At 38.7% G+C, this 22,598-nt stretch overlaps 1 protein-coding gene and 1 pseudogene across 1 annotated transcript in view; both read left to right on the top strand.

Annotated features, from left to right (window-relative positions):
* LOC146488037 (E3 ubiquitin-protein ligase rnf213-alpha-like) overlaps nt 1-22,598 on the top strand; it is a 109,360-nt gene that overhangs the window by 58,938 nt on the left and 27,824 nt on the right. Inside the window, exons 38-52 of the mRNA XM_085120883.1 lie at nt 13,887-14,020; nt 14,483-14,578; nt 14,967-15,161; nt 15,562-15,722; nt 16,796-17,018; nt 17,853-18,208; nt 18,929-19,087; nt 19,480-19,636; nt 19,785-19,858; nt 20,067-20,202; nt 20,334-20,441; nt 20,586-20,671; nt 21,695-21,883; nt 22,079-22,214; nt 22,337-22,540. Of these exons, the coding sequence (XP_084977009.1) occupies nt 13,887-14,020; nt 14,483-14,578; nt 14,967-15,161; nt 15,562-15,722; nt 16,796-17,018; nt 17,853-18,208; nt 18,929-19,087; nt 19,480-19,636; nt 19,785-19,858; nt 20,067-20,202; nt 20,334-20,441; nt 20,586-20,671; nt 21,695-21,883; nt 22,079-22,214; nt 22,337-22,540 (2,414 nt within the window). The remainder of the gene's footprint in view (nt 1-13,886; nt 14,021-14,482; nt 14,579-14,966; nt 15,162-15,561; nt 15,723-16,795; nt 17,019-17,852; nt 18,209-18,928; nt 19,088-19,479; nt 19,637-19,784; nt 19,859-20,066; nt 20,203-20,333; nt 20,442-20,585; nt 20,672-21,694; nt 21,884-22,078; nt 22,215-22,336; nt 22,541-22,598) is intronic.
* Nucleotides 1,421-12,158, top strand: LOC146488038 (uncharacterized; annotated as a pseudogene).

Raw genomic sequence — 22,598 nt, 5'->3', positions numbered from 1 at the left:
AACGTGATGGGAAAGGTCTGGACAAAAAAAGAAAAAAACACGCGACGGGAAAAGAAATATTCGCCAATTAAGCTCTGGTGGGAAATTTGCATAATGCAAATCTCCCAATAAATCTTTCTGTAAAGGAATCTGATTGGGAAGGTTTCATTAAGAGACTATCATTTGACGGAAACACTCCATACAAAATGAGTCAAACAACATTAATCTGATTTCAACAAATAATTGTTGAATCTTGACCTTTTTAAATTAATAGTGCCAAACTGACACTCAGTGTTGCATTACCTGCGTCACGTCAATAGCTGTCGCCTCTGCTGCGAAATTGCCATTTACAACAACTAGAATAAAGACCTTTATTTACTGGCATATATGCGGTTTTGACAAAAATAAAACTTTTACATGTCATTGAAGTCACGATTAGAAAATACACGGTTGTCAAATGAGTGCGAAAGTTAGACATAGAGTCGAAAGTGGATATTATTAATTAAATTAAGTTTGTTTACTGGAATGCTTTTTTAAATAGCTAGTCCAACCTGTTTTAGTGGCCTTCGAAACAATGATCACCCAGATGCAGGTCAGTAAACTGAAAAACTCTCTATTCGTGCTATTTGAAACTGTGCCTTCACAAGCGACTAAAAAACAACGTCAGCCGGCACGCCATGCATTTTAACGTAATTACTGGTATGAAATATCACACATGCTTCAGAACCTGTGTGCCAATTTCCATTTAACAAAATAATAACTCAGTTTCTACCTACAGTCCTCATTGGCTGTAGGGCATCTATTTATCTTTGTTGAATGTCAACAACAGAAACACTGGTATCTCAGTGACACTGTATACACGCAATGTGTACTGCATACATGTCAGGCTATGAACAACATCTACATGGTTGGGTATGTGGGCTTATTGGATGATCACAATCAATGATCATCAAACATCCTGCAAAAGCAGGTTTTCACCATATCGAAACCTGAGACGAACGTTAAAAAACTAAAGTTCCGGGCTTTCTTCATCGCGTGTTAAAAATCCAGCTGTTTTGCTGTTTGCACTTCGATCCTCACTATGTTATTCCCAGTCCCCGTTTTGTGGCTCGAAAACAACAATAAAGCGACAAAAACCACTATCGAAACTTGATTTTTCCATCTTAAACTACCTGACAATGAATACAAGAAAGATATGATTTTCAGACTTCAGTTCTCCTTTAAGCCCAGTCGTAAGTCCGTAGTCCTCCTATTATACCTTATTCAATCTTTTTTACCCAGTCTGTGGTCCGCAGTCCTTCGCGCGCGGTTCCAATTTTAAACTGACCGCGTTGTTTACGTTGCAATTTATTTCAAAGAATACTATTGCTAGTAATTAAGTTGTCAGATATCGTACAGGGTTTTTAAAGGTGATTAGCTTTACCCCACATTACGTTTAAGAATGTCCTTTTGTAGTTTTGCTTCCCTGGTTGGTGGAGCTTGTGGTCCAAGTCCTGAAAATCTGACCGTGGTACAGTTTGTTGATTTGAAAGACTGCAATCGGGATGTGACAGCACATTTGAAGTTTTGTAAGATAATAACAAATGCTGAGGAAATCAATAGCGAAAGAAAATTGTTACTTGCCCGTGCAGGTGAGTACTATTAAACGCAATGAATTTCTTCCCTGTGACTGGACAACGTATTTACTCAGTGGAACTGATTGAAGCTTACCTATTGATTTTCAGGGATTTTTGTCGCCCAAGAATGCCAGCAACATATGACAGTCTGCCCCAAACACAGGGATGCGTATGGTATTCGTTGGCGGACTGGTAAGACAAGATGCTGTGTACCAACACAAGTTGCCGGCCATAAATCAGGGTCTAACCGGGGTGATCGAGGAATAGACAGCCAGCAATCATATTTTGTCTTTGAAGAAACTAGACTACTTGTTCCAGCTGGGTCACGTAAGTAACAAAATTCATGTCTACTGGCTGCAAGATTTTTCCACACTTTTCATTTATCTGTCAGTTTGTGTTGAATATCAATTTTTTTTAAAGGGAAACGCTATACGTGAATGACGTATTTTCCACTCTCGTTCCCAGAGGCTGCGTTACCCTCATTCAGCGTTCCGCTGGATAAGGGTAACGCGGTCGACGGCTTCTGGGAATGAGATTGCGTATTTTCTTGAATAACATGCACGCGTTGCCCACGCACTGTGTATTTGCATGGATGAATTGTGGGAGGGGTGTGAAGTGTCCCGTCGCGCTGTCTCCCCATTTCTATTTGAGCCTTGTGATTTCCACACATACTCTTAACCCGATTTTCATTCCTTTTATCCAGCTATTTGTAGGCAATGTAGAGAGTATATTGGAAAAAGGATAGCCCAGAAGAAGTCTTGTAAGGAGCCATCCGAGCAAGGTGCCTTCCCCCTGCCTACTCATCAGTATCCTTCTCCTGTTGCAGAATCATCCATTGTGCAGGCAGAATTAACACTGGTAATTGTTGTACATAGCAAACATTCAGTACTTTTATAATTGTCCATATTCCACACGACACTCAATTTTTTTTTCCAATAGGAAAAAGAAGCGAGTAGTAGTGAGGATATAGCTGAACATATCAAGCGCCTTTTGATTGATGACACCTTCGTCCTTGGCTCGTCCGAAAGTACGGCCTCGTCTTTTAATGGAGAAGTGGTTGTTAGTTGCAATAAGCCACTGAGATTACTTAATGCTTTCCTTGAGGAGTGTGATGTTAAAACGATTGATAACCCGCAGCAAGGGTGAAGCAACTGCGCTTAAAGAACAAAGAGAAGATACATTCAACAAACCAGAAACGTCCTTGTTGCAGTATTGAAGGTAGTATCACCGGAAAATGCAGGCTACCTTTGGACGGCTATCCAGGCATCGAAAGCTGTGAACGAAGTGCTTGGTGTGGAGGGAATTATGTTTCCATCCCAACGTCTATACCTTGAGGCATTAGCAGAAACGTACAAGAATGCTGGCAGCTGGGACACGTGACGACAGATTCTGTCCATCATGACTGGTGTTGCAAGTTTGGCTGCTATCCGAGAGTACGTCCCTGGTCTATCGCAGTACAGGTACACAGTGGCAAACTTGCATCGTCTACAACACGGAGTGGGAACACCTGTGCCTATCGAACATATGCATGCAGCAAGGGTTCGGATAGATGATGATCAACTGGACCACTTTATGAACTTCATCGCAAGTCCGCACATTGTGCAAGACCTGCCTTTTGGGCAAAAGTATCTGCACCTATCAAACGGGAACCTTCTTGAAGTTCCAAATGTTATTCGAGCTGTAATACCAGAACGAATAATTGCTCAGTACAAACAGTACTGCAAAGAAGTGAGTTTTAATCCCTTCAGCACGCGAACAATGCGGAGGATATTGTCTGCGTGTAGCGCAACAGTGCGAAAGAGCCTCCAGGGCCTGGACTATTTCGCAGCCGATGGTGCTTCAGCATTTGATGACCTGAGTAACCTCCTTAATCAGCATTCAGACCTAATGGCAGCTGAATCTCAAGAAAAGTGGAAAGATGCATTAAAGAATGCTAAACTCTACATTAAGGGAGATTTCAAGGTAATATAGTAAAGTTCTAACCCACAAAGCTTTCGGCGATCAATTTTCCCTACTCCCGTGAGAGATCCGCATTCAGCGTTCACAACAAAAAATGCACCTCTTAATCAAACAATAATGCTGCAAGTATACGCAGGATCTGTAAAAGATCTAATCAGCCAAAAATATAAATGACTCAAATTTCTGCAAGGCTGATCGAACTGCGTAGAATCGCCTATTATGCTGGCCATCTCCTAGGATAAGGTCACCTCCTTTTTCTTCCCTATCGTTAAAAGAACTGCTCACTTTAAAACAATCACCATCCAGTTGATGCACGCTTTTCCGTGTTCCTAGCAACACTGACATTTTCTGGATTTTTGGATAGACACGCTTGCTCGGCGTTTTCAATGTTGATGGGTGTGTGTGTGTGTGTGTGTTTGGGGGGGGGGGGGGAGCAATTGGCGAAGTGTTTCTCTCTTTCCAAATTGGATATGTTTCATATACTCTATTATTATATTTTTTTAGTTTCAACTTTTACAAGTTGTCGGAATTTGTTTTCTTAAAAATCCTTTTCGTAGTTTTCCATTATACTTCAAAAATGTGTTTCTCTAAATAAAAAATTTTTCACAGGTCCACGTTGCTAATGAATCGTCTATTGAAGACCACTGTATGGCATATGCATTGAGTAACCCACATGACAGCTCCTTTAGTCAGATGTGCAAGCACATTCACGAAGGATTGGGGAGAGTATGGCGGAATGAAGACGTTGCTTACGAAGCTCCGTCCACCATAATCTTTATTTTTGGTTTTCTATGGAGTCTTCATCCATATATGTAACCCCAAAGCGAAAATTTCGCCGCAATACATCCAACAGTTCCCAAGAAGCGTCACCCGAAGAGAAACGGGCGAAAGAATCCAATTCTCCCGACGTGAAGACTTCAGAAGACGAAGACGAAGTAATGGCTGCTTTGAGGCTTTCAGAAGGCGTCACAAACAAACTAGACCTTATCCTGGCAAGACTAAGCAGTCTAGACTCAAGAATGGAGGAATTGAATAGTACGGTAAAAGGTCTACAAAGCAAATTTTCTTCCATGGAAATTGATATTAACTCGGTCAAGGATAAGCAGATGAGTCTTAACGAAAAGTTCACGCACATGGAGAACAACTCCAAATTAGTGGATGAGAATATCAAGTAACTTGAGAGCAGCTTGCAGAAAAGTAAGGCTGAAGTGGTCGAATGTCACAAGAAAATTCTTTACTTAGAGGCTTACAGTCGAAGAGAAAATCTAAAATTTGAAGGAATTCCAGAAGTTGTCCAACACAATACAACATCTAATCGAAGTGAGGACACGGAGTGTGTTCTTGTTGACTTTCTTGAGAATGTCCTTGGAATTGAGGACGCTAAGTCCATCGAGTTTCAGCGAGTGCACAGGTTAGGCAAGCCGAAGAATGGTAGCGGAGATGGCGGCCGAATGATCATAGCGCGTTTTCTAAGATTCTCTGATAGAGAGCGAGTTTTTAAGCAAGGACGTAGACTTAAAGGCACTAATTACAGAATGTTTGAAGACATTCCAATGGAATTACACCAAAAGAGAAAAGCACAGATGGAAAGGCTCAAAGAGGCAAGGAAAGAAGGCAAACGCGCCAACTTTAGTAGATCAGAGCCAGATAAATTATATATTGATGGTAAATTGGTCAAAATGTAAAATAATTATTTTGGGTTAAACGATTTACGCTGTAGTCAGTCAGCTTTTCCAACATATTGTATTGTGTACTATGATGTAGGCCTTTTCAACATTTGTCAAATGTTTCTCTTGTCTACCGTAACAATAGAGCAAAATCACCTCTATTTTCAATTTAGGTTCCATAGGCACCTTTTTGTTTTGTTTTGCTTGTTTGTGAAATTCTTACTTCTTACTCTATTTGAATTGCGGTGGAGGAGCTTGATTTCCTTTTTGTTTATTTTCCTAAACTATCTTGTTACCAACGGAAGGTTGTTCAGTAGATGGAGATGGACCTAGTACCTTTTAATCTGGAACACGAGGTATGTATCTTAAGTATCTTAAGTATCTTTTTCCTCTTGTTTCAGTCTTGTGTTGTGTTTGTGGTAGGTAGTAGAATTTATTACTGTTTTCTATATGCATCGATGATAAATGTCATGCCGTTTCCCTGTAACACAAGTAGAACGCTTAGATATTTTGCTAAATGCTGCAGAAGCCCAGTTAAGCACATGTTACGTAACAATCACATGCCATCATTTGGCATCAGCCCATTCTGTTTTATTCTTTCGCTTTCCTCTGCAATCCCAGAGCTGTTCTATGTTTTTTTAATGTCCATTAGATGAGCGCTAGTATGTTTAAATTTATTTTGCTTAATGTGAGGGGCATGAGCAATTTTAAGAAAAGAAAAATGATATTTACTTGGTGTCGAAAGAAGAAGCCAGATATTATTTTCTTACAAGAAACTCACTCGAAAAAAGACACAGAAATGTATTGGAAAAACGGATGGGAAAGTGAGATTATCTTGGCCCATGGCAGCTCAAATTCATGTGGGGTGGCAATCCTTGTTAATAAAGGTGTTGATTGTACAATTCACTCTAAAATTTTGGATCCCTTGGGACGGTATATAATGCTAAAAGCAGAAATTGAAGACAAAATGTATATATTGATCAATATCTATGCTCCAAACAAAGACACAAATATCGTCAATTGTTTCAACAATTTGCTTATGACGTTGCGGGAAAATGATTTTGATGAAGAAGAAAATATTATTGTAGGTGGGGATTTCAACTGCCCTCTTAATCTACTTCTTGATAAGAAAGGGGGTCTTTTAATTCCAAGAAAATCTGTCGTAACCACAATTGATAGTCTACAAGAAGAGCTCGATCTTGTCGATATATGGAGAATAAAGAATCCTGCGAAAAGAAGTTTCACATGGAGCCAAAATTCTCCAATGATTTTTTGTCGATTAGATTACTGGCTGATTTCAAATACCGTACACGACTTAGTTGTAACAACAGGCATAATTCCGGCCATTAAAACAGACCATGCAGCAATTTCCATAGAGTTCTCTAATAGATATAATGATGTAAAAGGTCCCGGTTACTGGAAAATGAATTGTTCTCTTTTGGATGAGGAGGACTATATTAGATACCAATTTGGTTAGCCGAAGGCCGTAATGAACTGTCGGACAATCGAAGCATTTGGGATTGGATGAAATACAATATAAGAGCACACACAATTCAGTATTCGAAAAGAAGAGCGCGGGAAAGAAACGAAAGAGAAAGAAGTCTTCAAGAAGAATACGCTAAAGCAAAACATATACATGAAATAGACCCTAACGACTTAAATGCAAGTATTTTAAATTCCGCTAAAGATATGTTGGAATTGTTTAATGAAGAAAAAGTAAAAGGAATTATTATTCGAGCACGAGCTCATTGGCACGAGCACGGTGAGAAAAGTACCAAATATTTTCTGAATCTAGAAAAAAGGAATCACATTAAAAAACATATTAGAAAATTGAATATGAACGGTTCGATTACTACAGATCCTTTCAATACCTTATCCGCACAGCAACGCTTTTATCAAGAACTGTGTACTAGCAGAAACAAGAATGAAAATAACTCACAGATGATTGAATCCTTTTTAAAAGATTTAAACATTCCTAAACTTTCGGAGGAACAAAAGGTATCATGTGAGGGGCAAATTACTTCAGAAGAATGTGCTTTGCTTTTGGAAAGTTTTGCAAGCAACAAATCACCTGGGAATGATGGCATTCCTATTGAATTCTACAGAAAATTCTGGCCATTAATTAGTGATCCTTTCATTCAATGTGCAAGCGAATGCTTCGAAAAAGGTGAAATGTCATGCTCTCAAAAACAAGCAGTTATTACTCTTATTGAAAAGAAAGGAAAAGATCGCTCTTTTCTCGAAAACTGGAGACCGATTTCTCTTGTAAATGTAGATGCAAAAATTATGTCTAAAGGTATAGCTACTAGAATAAAAAATGTTCTACCAAACATTATCCATCACCATCAAACTGGATTTATTAAGGATCGTTACATAGGTGAAACAGTGCGATCGATTTTCGATATAATGGACTTTACAGTTGAAGAAAATATTCCTGGTTTAATGATTTTTATTGATTTTCAGAAGGCATTCGATAGTTTAGAGTGGAACTTTCTTCAAAGCTGTCTAGAATCCTTTAATTTTGGTCCTAATTTTATTCGATGGGTAATGACCTTCTATAATAATATACAAAGCTGTGTCATTAACAACGGTGTAGCATCTAGTTATTTTAGACTTGAACGAGGAGTTAGACAAGGAGATCCCCTTTCTCCATATTTATTTGTTGTAGCAGTTGAAACCTTGGCTATTGCAATTCGACAAAATTCAATGATAAATGGTATCACTATCGAAAGGGAAGAAACAAAGTTACTCCAATAAGCGGATGACACAACAGCAGTTCTTTCGGACATTAACTCAGCTCATACTCTTTTTAAGCTGCTTGATGATTTTAAGAAGCTTTCAGGTTTAGCAGTTAATCCCACGAAAACTGAAGGAATGTGAATCGGATCATTAAGAGAAAATAAAGCAAAACCCTTCGGTATTAAGTGGCCAAATGAACCAATTAAAGCTCTAGGGGTGTATTACTCCTATGATCAAAAATTACTTCATGAAAAAAACTTTATAGAAAAATTGGACAGCGTTAAGAAACTCATAAACATGTGGTCCACAAGAGGCCTATCTCTGTATGCCCGCTGTATGGGAAGGTAACAGTAATAAAATCCTTGATTATCCCAAAGTTTGTTTATGTATCATCCTTATTAACGATGCCCAAGGGAGTCATCAAAGAACTGAACCAATTGATATTTAGATTTCTATGGAAAGGGGTTGATAAAGTCACACGCTTGGCAGTAATAAACGATTATCAAAAGAGCGGCTTGAAAATGATTGATCTTGAAACTATGGCTAAATCTTTAAGGTTAGCCTGGCTGAAGAGAATTTTTGGCGAAAATGACGGCACATGGAAAAATTATTTACATCACCTACTGAAACGTTTTGGCGGCCTTTTCTTATTCCACTGCAATTATGATATAAAAGACCTCACAATCTCTTCCAATTTCTATAGTGAACTGCTTTAGTGGTGGGCAGAGTTTCGTGACGAATTTTTACAGAGAAACTTTAGCACAATGTAATTTGGAATAACAAAGACATTTGTATAAATAATAGGCCAATATTCTACAAAACTTATTTTGAGTCCGGTTTTATTGAGGTAACAGACCTTCTATTCGATTTTAATATTACAGAATCCTTTAATACTATTTCAAAAAAGATTGATAAAACAAATTTTCTAGTCTGGGCAGGTCTCAGACATGCTATACCGTCCCACTTAAAATCAAAATCAAAAACTGATAATCACACCTTTTTGGCAGGGCCACCTTCCCTGATAATTAATAACAACGCTTTTGATATTTTAAGGAAAAAGTCAAAAGACTATTACACACTGATTATAAGCAAAAAAGCACAATTTTCTAAACACTCGTTAGTTTTGAAACGTGATTTTAATTTAAGCGAAGATCAATTAGAAAAAGTGTTTATTTTACCTCATATTGTGTGTTCCGAGCCTTATGTTAAGGCCTTTCAATACAAGGTCCTTAACTCTATACTATACACTAATACCAAATTATATAAGATAGGATTTATTACAGACAATAAATGTTCCTTTTGTAATTCTGAACCCTGTTACACCTTCTTTTCGACTGCGTATACTCGAAACGTTTTTGGAAAGATTTTGAATTTTATTTTTATTCTTTATCAAAAGAATTCTTTCATCTCAGTTGGCAAGATGTTTTAATAGGTATTATTACGTCAGAATGCCCCTTACTGAACTACTTTCTATTGATAGCTAAATTGTATCTGTGGGATTGCAGAAGATCTCAAATACTCCCTAGCTTAACTGGGTTTAAGGTAAAGATCAAAATTAAATTTGAAACAGAAAAATATATCTGTACTCAGAACAACACCCTTATTAAATTTAACAAAAAATGGGCAACTATCTGTCCTCTTTAATTTTCATATTTATGTTTTGTTAAATATTCTTTACGTAACATTATTAATTTATAATACGTAACTTGTAGTTTTAATAAATAACAGGGAAGGAAGATAAATGATAAGTGTATTATAATTAAGTGTTGTATTTTTTTTTGTCAGCAGTCGTTCTAATTAGTGTTATAGGCATTGTGCAAACTCCATTTTTTGTATTGTTAATAGTAAATTGATTGTATGTAGCTTTTCTTTTCATAACTTCTTATTTTCTTTGTGCATAGACTGTATTTTGAAAATGTGAGTAGTGCAATTTAGGTTTAGTTATTGTAAGTTATGCTACGGTATTGTAAGTAACGCGTGGTATTGTTTAATTAGTAAGAAATGTTAGTATTGTAAGTTATGTTTTGTTGTGAATAAACTTTCATTAATTAAAAAAAAAAAGCACATTCACGAAGAACAATGTCTACAATTACAGGAGATTCAAACATTCGTTGAACAGGCCACTTTTCATTCCAAAGATGATGGCGACGAAGCCATATATGTGGCAACGCACAGCAAGGAGATGATTCAAACATGGAAGGCTCACCAGCTACGCACAGTGAGGCAAGACCAGGCGAGAGTGCAGATTCTTCGACAACTTGACAGCAGCTCAGTCTTAATAACCCAGGACTGGGCCATGAAATTCCTACCCAGAAAGTACCGCGAGTCCCAGTCGGACTGGTTCGGTAAAAGGGGCATTTCGTGGCATATATCTGTCGCCGTGCGCCGCCACAACGATCAGCTAGAGTCTCAAGGATTTGTGCATATTATCCAGAACTGCACCCAGGGAAGCTCCGCTGTCGTCTCAATCATGGCTCATGTCCTGAAGACCTTAAAAAAAGAACACCCAGAGATACAGAAAGCATTTTTCCGCCAAGATAATGCGGGGTGCTATCATAGCACAGTTACCAACGCTTCAGTACCAGCTATAGAGAAAGAATCAGGAATTCAAGTCGTCGAGGTTTAATAAGCTTCTCAGATCCCCAAGGAGGAAAGGGGCCTGCTGATCGCATGGCTGCAACGATTAAAAGCCACATCATAAGATTTGTAAATGAGGGTAACGATGTTACCAACGCCAAAGAGATGGAGAAAGCAGTCCTTTCGCATGGAGGCCTCCCTGGGATGCGAGTGGCGTCACTAGATTTCCTTGGGGAACATGAAAATTCCGGACTGCGACAGAAGATTCCTGGTATTAGTAAACTTAACAACTTCAAGGTTTGCGATGGAGGAGTCCAGGTGTGGCAAGCGTATGATATTGGTCTGGGGAAAAACCTTCGACTCGAAGGAACAGATGGTAAGCCTTACTCTTTGTCAGGCTCTGTTGTTTCTTCATTTGATTTCGAAATTCGGGCAAACTTTACGAGTAAGCCCCGGCTATAAGAGTGATTTTATTTGACTTACACAGGGGACGATTTGTTTGTTCTTGACGCCATTATTAAAAAAGGCAGATTAACAAGAAAAACGTCACATTTTATTTTCCAAAACTGTTCACACGTAAGACAGTTTTTGAGTAAGTTCAGCCATACTTTTCAGTAGAATTCGTCTTTCAACTGATTAACATATTTTGTTGAAGGTTGTTCATTGAACTCGTGATCTAAAATTATGTTTTCTTGTCACAGAATGTTATTTCCAGAAGATTTCGGTTTCTTTCTCACCTGGAGATTTCAAGGAGGTGACTTCCCGTAAAGGCCAAAAAGAGGGTGCTGGTTCAACTTCTACTGCAGCAGAGCCAGACGAAGAAGACGAAAGCCAAAGTGAAAAAGACAAGCAAGTGTTCCTTTGCCCTGAAGAGGGCTGCACTCGTGGTTTCCGGAGGCACTCTTCCTTGGAAAAACATCTCGCATTTGGATGTTGCACAAAGACAATTGAAAGAGAGACACTGCTAGACAGGGCAAAGGTTAAATATGTTGCGAGACTCCAAGAAGGCGAAACCTCACTTCCAACAATAACTTCAACCAGCTCCTCTACAAGTAAGTCTCGGGCAGCGCCACTTGAAGGCTGGGCACTGAAACAAGCAAAGAAAGCTTATCGCTTTAACGATCAACAACGCCAATACCTTACAGCTGGGTTCAACATTGGCCAGGAGAGCGGCATGAAGCTTGACGCCGAAGTTGTCGCTAAAGAAATGCGGCGAGCATGAGGATCTGATGGAGAGCGGCTGTTCAAAGTGTCTGAATTTCTGACAGCCCAACAAGTGGCTTCATTTTTTTCCCGAATGGCGGCGAAGGTAAAGCAACAAACTGTTCCAGGCAAAACTCTCAGTGAACCAGATATTCTTGCAATGGAAGAAGAGCAGAACCTTTCCAGTGCAAAGGAGGCTGTGATTACTGCATTGCGTGTGAAGCACCCTATAAGCTTTGAGCAATACAATATTTGTAGTATGGTCAAAGATAACACCCTTGCAAAACTAAAACTTGGTGTCCTAAAACTTCTTTGCGAAAAGTTAAGCATCCCATTGCCAAGTGATGAGAGGAAAAAAGCACCATACATATCTCTTCTGCAAGATATGGTGAAAAACTGCTCTTGTAGTGCAGATTAAATATGCAAAAGGTTGTTTGATGATCATTGATCGTGATCTGATCCAATAAGCCCACGTGCACAACCATGTAGGTGTTGTTCATAGCCTGACATGTATGCAGTAGACATTGCCTGTATAGTGTCACTGAGATACCAGTGTTTCTGTTGTTGACATTCAACAAAGATAAATGCATGCCCTACAGCCAATGAGGACTGTAGGTAGAAACTGAGTTATTATTTTGTTAAACGGAAATTGGCACACAGGTTCTGAAGCATGTGTGATATTTCATACCAGTAGTTACATTAAAATACATGGCTTGCCGGCCGACACTGTTTTTCAGTCGCTTGCGAAGGCACAGTTTCAAATAGCACGAACAAAGAGATTTTCAGTTTACTGACCTGCATCTGGGTGATCATTGTTTCGAAGGCCACTAAAACAGGTTTGTCTAGCTATTTAAAAAGCATTCCAACAAACAAACTTGATTTAATTAATAATATTCACTTTCGACTCTATGTCTAACTTTCGCACTCATTTGACAACCGTGTATTTTTTAATCGTGACTTCAATGACATGTTAACATTTTAGTTTTATCAAAACCGCTTATATGCCAGTAAATAAAGGTCTTAATTCTAGTTGTTGTAAATGGCAATTTCGCAGCACAAGTTACTTTGTGGGCTTGACCTGACGCAGGTAACGCAATACTGAGTGTCAGTTTGGCACTATAATTTTAAAAAGGTTTTAATTCGACAATTATTTGTTGAAATCAGATTAATGTTGTTTGACTCCTTTTGTATGGAGTGTTTCCGTCAAATGATAGTCTCTTAATGAAACCTTCCCAATCAGATTCCTTTGCAAAAAGATTTATTGGGAGATTTGCATTATGCAAATTTCCCACCAGAACTTAATTGGCGAATATTTCTTTTCCCGTTGCGTGTTTTTTTCTTTTTTTGTCCAGACCTTTCCCATCACGTTCTTAAACAGGAAAGAGAAACAAACAAGTGCAATAAATGAGATAAAATGACCATCTCAAGATAGCTTGGGTCAATGTTTTCCCCGAGTCGCCACAACATAGCATTTTCTCGACAATTGCGAATTTATGCAAATTTGTTAACGAAGCCTCGCTAACTTTGGTTTTTGTCAGCGCGTGCATTGATTGCCCTGATTTTTTATTTCGAACTATTAAAGACGAACACCCAAGCTTCATCACAATGTTCCTCTCGATTTGATACCTGACATACCAAGATGCATTTTAAACGTTCAAACTTACTCAATTTTCGCATCATCGCGAAGTCCTCAAAGTGTCAATTTTTCAAAGAGTCATAAAACCCTCCAATGTGCTACAAAAGTGTACATAGTTCGCATTGATAGAAAGAAGGAGAGTTATGCTCTTATTCAAAACCCACCTCGTATTCGAGCATTGCGTACTGTTTCAACACAAGCGTATTGAACTTGGCCAATTTTGCGTGAGATTTTTGCATAATTACTGAGGTAAAACCCGTAATTTCGTTTTCGCCAAAATTCTCGAAAACGATAAATTTCCAGAACATTCAAATAATATTTTCGAAGATAGTTCCCCAAAAGTAAACTTCAGGCAAATTATCAGGAGTTTCGATTTTTCAAGCCTGGCCAGCGATTCTCGAAAGTTACAGTCAGGCACTCTTAATGTTTCACTCCAGTAGTTTAAGGGTAAAACAATCCTTACTTTTATTTATTCATAATTTTCGTATTTCTGTGATGATCATTGTTTAGGTCGCATTCCTCTTCGTCACCTGGTTTACAGAGTACATTCTCTGCCAACTAGCATGCGCCCTTTGGTGTGGGACTTCGGTCAACTGAAACCTGAAATTGAGCAGCTATACACAAGTCAAATTGTCAGCAGATTTGTAAGTTGGAGTGATCCGTAATTTCCTTCAAATTTGGAGCTTACATTCTACTTATTCAGTAAAAAGCAACTTGATTGTTACCTCTCTGGCTAGGGATTCCGTGTGCAGAGATTTTCCCAGCATTGTATTAGAAGCTCAAAAATATTCCCTTTTTAGCAAACTGTCTCGACGCCTCATCCAAGATTTAGCTAGAAAAATTCGTTTATATACATTTTGTCTTTACTTATTTCTTTTTTTGTTTATTCTTTTCTTAAAGCAGTTTTTGAGAGTTTCTTTAAAATACAGTTAACTAGTTATCGTTGGAAACATGGGGAAATTTATCGTTAGGGGACAAAGAGGTTAATTTTGACTTTGGCATTGATAAATTCCCCAGATAAAGATTACTTACATTTTTAGAGTATCAATGGCACAACATGATTTAAACCATGCCTAATTTTCCATTTTTCATAACTTTCTTACAAGGTTCTCCAGGAACAACGAATTTCAGGAGACGTGCCATTGGTACAGGCTCTGACAGCAGTGCTTACAGCTTCACAACGTTACATGAGAGATCAGACGGTGGGCTTACTATTATAGTAGTAGAATTACAGAATAAAGTATAACTTGGCACAGTAAATCAGGCCACTGCCACACAGTGGCCAGGAAGCTTTGTTTTACCCCCCTTCGCATCATACCTGATATGTTTTTTGGACAATGTCAATGTGCATGTTAACTTTTGTCTTAACAAAAGTGTATTCACATATAGCTGGCTCACTTTTCACTTTAAAGTCAGTTAAAGGTGGCGGTCCTCAGTTATTAGCATGCTAATCTGTGATTTTTCCTTTTTATTTTCCATTTGAAACTACCTCAGTTTCTCATAGGTTTTCCCAAATCCCACTTTTAAAAATTTCCAGCTATTTAGTCCTTCAAATGAATGGCCAACGTGATGTCTCTCTTGGTTACACAGGATGAATGCAGCTTTGTCAGCCTTCGAGATGTTGAACGTGCAATGAAAGTTATGGTTTGGTTCTATAATCACCGTGATTCTCTCAATCCTCTGATGGACGAACATTTGAATGACTCGGATGAAGAAAGTGATGATGAAGACGATGATGACAGTGAAGAGGATGACATTGAGGACGAGCAAGATGAATTGTATCAGGTGCATGGAACTGAGTGACCTAGTTCGTTTGCGTTAAGTGTTGTCTTGTGATCGTTCTCATTTTCTTCGCCGATTTGCAGACACTTTGAACAAGGAATTTTGTGGGAGGTTTTTCGGTTTTCCACATCTAAATTCAATTTCGATTGTTAAAAGTCCTTATCGCTTTTCCTCAGATGGGTTGACACGTAGCCATGCAACAATCGTATTAAGAGTTTGATAACATCAGTTGCACTCTAGCTAGATACTAACGTTATCGTTTTGTTGTTGTTTTTTGCGATCTCGCAAACAAATTTTTTCATTGCTTTGTCCAATGCAGATGATTTTTTATTGAAAAATTGACCAAAGCTTACGTGACTGGACCCCATTTAATACAATCTTGTTCTTGAACTTTCTCATACAGCCTCTTGATGACGTCACTCGTGCCCTCGTACTTTCCCTTGGCGTATGTTACCATGCACGACTTCAAGACAGAGAACCCTTTCGACGTGCCGTGGCACCAAGCTTTTTGCCCCCTTGCCAGCTACCTGGGGGTCATGGACGCATTCTACAAGAAATTACAAGGTATGTTGAGATAAATTTGATGAACGATAAATAACGGAGCATTTTCTTGGCTTTTATTGTGGACATTTTGACAATCAGAAAACCTTGGCCTATTCATGCATATGTTCCTGTCCAAAATTGAAAATGTTGCCGTTAGGTTACGTTTTGATGTTTGGTAACAACAAGGGTTTTTCAGTCAGTGTATTCCATTTCAGAATAGTGTATATATTTTCCAGTTAAGGCGCCATTTGATATTATTTTTTGCCCGTACACGGTAATATCTCCCATGTTGTAAAGTCATGAATGACAATTCCAAAAGGTTTATTTCACTCGGAGGCCAAAAGTATTTGTTTTTGGCAAAAAGAAACAAAATATGGAAAACTTTAAATGAGTGATAATTACACAAGTGATTTAAGATATAAGTTCTGAGAACACCTAGTCTTCTTATGAGGGCTCAAACTATACCTTTGGCCCAGGCTGTTGAAAGAGTGAATAAACACTATCACTGGATAATTTTTTCTAGTGTACAGTTTCACACTTGCTTTGAATGGTAGACGTTTTTTTCTTGAAAACCTGTAGCATTCTTTTCTCTTAACTACATTACTCCTAACCAGGAAAACATCTCTTTTGTGGACATTTGGTGCTCATAGGGTAAACGTGTCTGCTTCAGAAAAGTTGATCGAACACAAAACTCGGAAATAGTTTGACCAAATATAAGTGATGTGTGTGAGAAACCAAATGCTGCCAACATCTTTTGGGTAGGTGCACTCAAATATATTCACAAGTAAAAATCAACTATCTTGCTACGTTAATTTAACTGATATTTTGTAATTTTTTTATATTTGTAAGGGTGGCAGGTATGGTGCAGGGGAGAGAGCTCTCGCCACCCATCAATGTGGCCGGGTTCGACCCCGGAGTTGATTTCATATATGGGTTAAGTTTGTTTTGGGTTATTCTCCCTCTACAAAAACTAACATTTCCAAGTTCCAATTCGCCCTGGAAAGTGTCGACAAAGAGCTACTCTGCGGATGTGCCACTAAATTCCCATTTGTTTACTTTTATTTTATTTTATCCACCCTTTACGTTGTTGTTAGATGCCAGAAAGCAGTGGTGAATGAGCTGGCATTAAGCGATAACATCGCTCGTAACACAGCCTTGAGCGAGAACGTGTTCATGATGGTGTTGTGCATTGAGCTCAGGATTCCACTGTTTGTCGTCGGCAAACCGGGCAGCTCAAAATCACTGGCCAAGACTGTTGTCGCTGAGAACATGGAAGGAGATGCCTCACCATCAGATCTCTTTAAGACCTTCAAACAGGTAATTGTGGAAAAGCGTGTTTGCATTGCTGTCAACAACCAGAGTGTCAAAAGTATTTTCGCGGTTGCTTTGCTTTCACTTTACTACGTTTGCAACATCTCGAGTTCTGATTGGTTGATCGTGAAATTTACGTTACTTTGTGAAAGAAAATTTACAAAACCACTTCAATATATATTTACATGTAAGACTTCTTGCAGCAACTGCCACTCGTAGATGACCAATTGTCGTAGCATTTTGGGTGGGAGCTTACGAGGGGCTCGTGTATGTCAATGTTAGTATTAAGACCTTCAAACAGGTAATTGTGGAAAAGCGTGCTTATATTCCTGTCAACAACCAGAGTGTCGAAAGCATTTTCGCGTTTACTTTGCTTTCACTTTACTACGCTTCCAACATCTCGAGTTCTGATTGGTTCATCGTGCTATTTACGTTACTTTGCGGAAAAAAATTTAATTTACAAAACCGCTTCAGTATATTTTTACATGTAAGACTTCCTATAAGCGTCTGCCGCTCGTAGATGACCAATTGTCGTCGCATTTTGGGTGGCAGCTTACGAGGGATTAGTCTGTATTTCGTCTTAATGTTCATGTATTTCAATGTTAGTAGAGCCCCATCTATCCATTGAAAATTGGTCTGTTGCTCAGGCTAATTTGAAGAAAATCAGATCTGGTCTTTGTTTGGCTTTACAACCATTCATCCCCCAAATTTAAGTTTATTACTTGTAGTTTGTATGGTTATTGAGTTGAGTTGTGTCGATTTTAACATTCCACTCGACTGATATGCGACATCGAAAGTGGGCCAAAAGTGATCTTGCATGGTGATTTTATTTTTCACCAGGTTCATATGGTCTCATACCAGTGCAGCCCCCTCTCAACTGCAGAAGGGATACAGAAAACCTTTCGTCAGTGTAGCAAACTGCAGGAAGACAAAAACCCAGACAAGTACGTGTCAGTGGTGGTCTTAGACGAGGTTGGCCTGGCTGAAGACTCCCCTCTGATGCCTCTGAAAACGCTTCATCCATTGCTTGAGGATGGAGTGAGTACGGCTGATGGCATCATGGAGGTCGAACAACAGCTTGAAAGAGTGGCGTTCATAGGCATTTCAAACTGGGCTCTTGACCCTGCAAAAATGAACCGTGGTATTATGCTATCACGTGGCCTGCCAGATGCAAAGGAACTGGTGGAGAGTGCTATGTAAGGTTTATCTTGGTTTAAAGAGTAGTAATGCATAAAATTGATAGCTTACATTAATTCAGGATGATTCCCTGAAATGATCAATAGAGCTTGCTGAGATCTCCTGCACCTATATATCTATCTTATGTAACAATGATGGGCGAATAAAAAAAAAAGAAATTTGAAATGTTATTAGAACTAATACAAGAGTCCTTTATCATAGTTCAAGATATAAGTAGGACACATAGATATAAGTAGGACACATAGACATAAGATCAGGGCCCAGTTGGTTAAAGCCCGTTAAACTTATCCTGGGTTAAAGTGAACTTTGATTCAAGTAAATAACTAATCAATACAGATTTTCCAAAAGCATTTTGTCGTTAAGTTTTGACTTAAACTTTTCTTTGCCATAAATTAAATATTAGCTTTTAACATTTTAACAAGCAAGATGAAAACCTCGCTAATAGCTTTTACTAGTAATCGGGGATTAGCGCTAATCGGCTTTCGAGCAACCGGGTCCAAAGCAGGAATTGATAACGTACGTGAGGAAACCATGGCATACCATTTACTATTATAAATGTTTCGCTCAAAATGAGGGACTAGCCCATCATCAAAACATCACAATGGCTGCCACAACACATTAAAGCAAACTATAACAAAAACTCTAACATTTACAATCGGAAGATTGTAAAAGGTTTGTCATTCGTGAAGAGCGTAACGTATTGTTCATTTCTTATGTAGGGGCATATGTTCCACTGACAAACTAGTGCAAAGCTTTGTCGCTCCACTTATGAATCCGCTTGCATTGGGATACAAAAAGCTGTATGACACTCAGAAAAAGTCAGATGCTCTCCGGGAATCCAAAAAGGATGAATTCTTTGGGCTTCGTGATTTCTACAGGTATGAATTTATTACATCGCTTACATTGAACATTTAATCTCAAGGTATTTGGATTAAAACTTCTGTATTGTACTTAATATATCAAACACGAGGAAGAGTGTTTCCGATTTCCAAACATCGAGAGGTGGGGTGAAAAAACGAGGCGCAGTTGAGTTTTCTTTTCTTTTTTTTACCAACTTTGAGGTGTTTGGAAGTCGTATGAAACACTGTTTTGAGTGTTTCATGTAGCTTCACAAACTGTTAATAATTCGTGGAGAAATGCAAAGCAAAAGTTCACCAAATGTTTGTGATTTGCAAACCTCTTTCATGGTAGCGATTTCCTTTGTTTTTTCTTCATGAATTGTTTATGACTGTGAGAGGATATTTCGAAATTATTTTGATTTTCCCTTAAGTCTGGTGAAGATGGTATACAAAATGGCTGAGGAGCATAAACGTGAGCCACGTTGGCCAGAAATCGAACATGCCATCAGAAGGAACTTCGGGGGACTGGATGAGATAGATCCTGTCAAAATCTTCAAGAAACAATTCACATATAGTAGAAACCAAATGGTAAGGAAGTCTTTCAACTGCTTGATTTTTATCATTCTAATGTTTCATTGAAATAATTCAAACAGTAACGAAATCGACGGTCGACATTGGCTTACAATGAACGCCAAGAGTGCTTGTTTTAAACTAAGACCGTGATCCTCTTTTGCAGAGGAGACAAAATGAAGATGCTTTCTCTGCAGTGAATCTGATCAAAGCCAGTCTTGAGCGTGAAATCTCCAAAGGGTAAGAGACGCTATCAGAAAGTGAATAGCGAGACGTGAGTATAAAATGAACTAATCAAATAGATACCGGCCGTACTGCGCATCAGGCAGTCATTTACAATTTACAAGCCAAATCCTGCACTGCTGATGCATAATTTGTCAGCCACATAGTTTAATGAAACCATAACATCCCAAGTTTAATTTTTGGTGTTGTTTTTCAAATTGAATAGGGAGAGTCGATACCTGTTGGTGCTGACAGAGAATTATGCAGCTTTGCCTATTGTCCAACAGGAGTTGCACAAGAAAGGAGAAGAGCCAGTCGTAATTTTTGGGAGCAGCTTCCCCAAAGATCAGGAGTACACACAGGTACCAATTAAACAGTAGAAAACGATGTTGTGTTTGTGTTGTATACTTATAATAACACGATGCCGGGGATGTCAGGGAGATCGAGAAATTTTGCCACCGTAGCCGTGTATCCGCTATTGTTCATATTTCAGGTCTGCCGGGACATCAATCGAATCAAGGTGTGCATGGAAACAGGGAGGACGGTAATACTGTTGAACTTGGAGAGCCTTTACGAAAGTCTGTATGACGCTCTCAACCAGGTAAGAACGAATGACCTAATTTATAGTTTTCATTAGGATTCATTCAGATAGCGAATCGTTATATTCCGTTGCTGTGTCTTCAGTTTTTCCTTGTCTGGTCAGAGAGAGAAGTGTGATAAGTGTTTTGTTTGTTCGAACCCACAGTACTACGTGTATTGCGTAAAAGAGAAACATGTGTACCTTGGACTGGGAAATCACCGTGTCAAGTGTTGCGTCCATGATAAATTCAGGTAGGAACGGCCTGTTCAAAACTTTGCCCTTGTACTGCCAAATTTGGAAAACGAACAGTAGCATGAAAGAGAGTACTCGATAGCTCTCTTTTCTGTAGGTACGATCTAGTACTTCATCCACGCATTGAGATTGTCTACCATCGTAACCAGGTCTTCTCTTTAGCTTTTATTTGAATGGCAACTACACTTCATGGTTTGGTCTGCAGATACAAAGGCGAAGTCACGTTGTATAGCGTGGTGAAAAGCGCTACAGGAAATTGCCACTAAAACCCTTTTATGTGAATGTTCACGCCTAAAGAATTCGATATTCATTTAGAGTTAGTTAGAACCACATTGGGTGTACCAAGGTTTGATCTCAGAAGTGAAAGTGCGAGGCCTTAAATTTTGTTTTGATGGAAAAGATCACGAAACCGAAGCGCTATCACGTAGCAATCACGTTGTTTTCAATGCTTTTTCTTTGGTCAGATTTTCTTGTATTGTGTCGAGTTTTCGTGGGCTCTTTACTCACGCTAATTTCTCCGATTTATAGATAATTTACTATTCGGTTCGGCAGGGAACTATACCCCTTAAGTTGTGTATGCAAATTGTGTATGTATATAGCCACGCGTATAATCGAACCAATTCCCAGTTGTAAATTCGCGGGCGTGTATTCTTTTCACTTAAGATGGAGGAGACATTCGTGTAAAAATATAAAAGCATAATTTTCTATCAAATTGTGATAATGGAAAATTCAGCGAAACAATTTAGTAAATGGTAGAAATTTTACGGACCAATTTCTTGCGGGTATGTTTTTATCATACTTGAGTAAATGTTATTAATGCCTTGATCGTACATCCACTTTGAAACTATAAATGACTGGGAAATGTTATTGTTTGTTTCTTTGGTTTTTTTTTTTTCACAAATTAATTGATCTGATTGTTTTGCAACAATAGAACAACATTCCTTCCTTGTAGAGCAGTGCATACTGTACATTAGATTAAACGGTTTAGGCTTAAAACTGTCGCATTCCATCCATCTCAACAGACTAATTGTGATTGCTGAAAGAGATGTTGTTTACAGCAAGTTTCCGATTCCTCTGATTAATCGCTTGGAAAAGCATTACCTTGTGACCTCAGCAAGCCTGACTCCTCTACAAAGACGCGCTGTAGACAGACTTCACGAGTGGGTGACACGATTTTCTCAAGTTAACATCCCACGTCACCAGCAGATGAGGTATGTTTAGAGCTGAATATTTATTCAACGAGTTGTTAATGCCATATGTGCATGTTTCTAGTCAGGAACAAGTCTGCAAACAGCTGTTCTCCTTTATTTCAAAAATACTATACCCTGGCCTTGCTGTCACAACACCGGATTTGATTTAGGGGTCCTTTAAATGAATTTTTTTTTTATATATATTTTTTGTTACAGAAAATATACACCTGGCGACGCATTTGTCGGTTACCATGGTGACACGGCAGCATCTGTAGTATTGCAAGTAGCTAGCAACATAAACCAGAGTGAGGAGTGTAAGGAGTCCCGTGACGAGCGCTACTTCGAAGAGAAGGTGGGTTAAAAGAAATAGATCGTTCAACTGTTGCATAGAGTGAAAGAGAATCTGCTAGTTTACATATTGCCCTATTCCCTTGTATGTCTGTATTCTGATTAAAACTACACCGATCATCACAGGTTCTCAAGGAATCGCAAGAGTTGCTCTTGCAATGTGCAACACCCGATGCTGTTGCACGTCTGCCATGCACACAGCTTGCTCAGCAAGCAGACGACCTCTGGGCACGTTACTTCACAATACAGCAGCATTCAAGCTTGACTGTCTTCCTTAGAAATGTACTGATGACAGAGGATAGAAGGAAAGACAAAGGAGCTTTAATTCAGGTAATTACTCCATCGTTAAGATGTAGTAAAGACTGCTTTTAAGAATAACCTTGAGAAC

The sequence above is a fragment of the Pavona decussata genome, unplaced genomic scaffold, assembly GCF_977016875.1.
Source record: "Pavona decussata unplaced genomic scaffold, jaPavDecu1.1 SCAFFOLD_11, whole genome shotgun sequence".
NCBI classification, from domain to species: Eukaryota; Metazoa; Cnidaria; class Anthozoa; order Scleractinia; family Agariciidae; genus Pavona; species Pavona decussata.
Note: the sequence above shows the minus strand (reverse complement) of the source record. Positions and strands in the feature narration are given on the sequence as shown.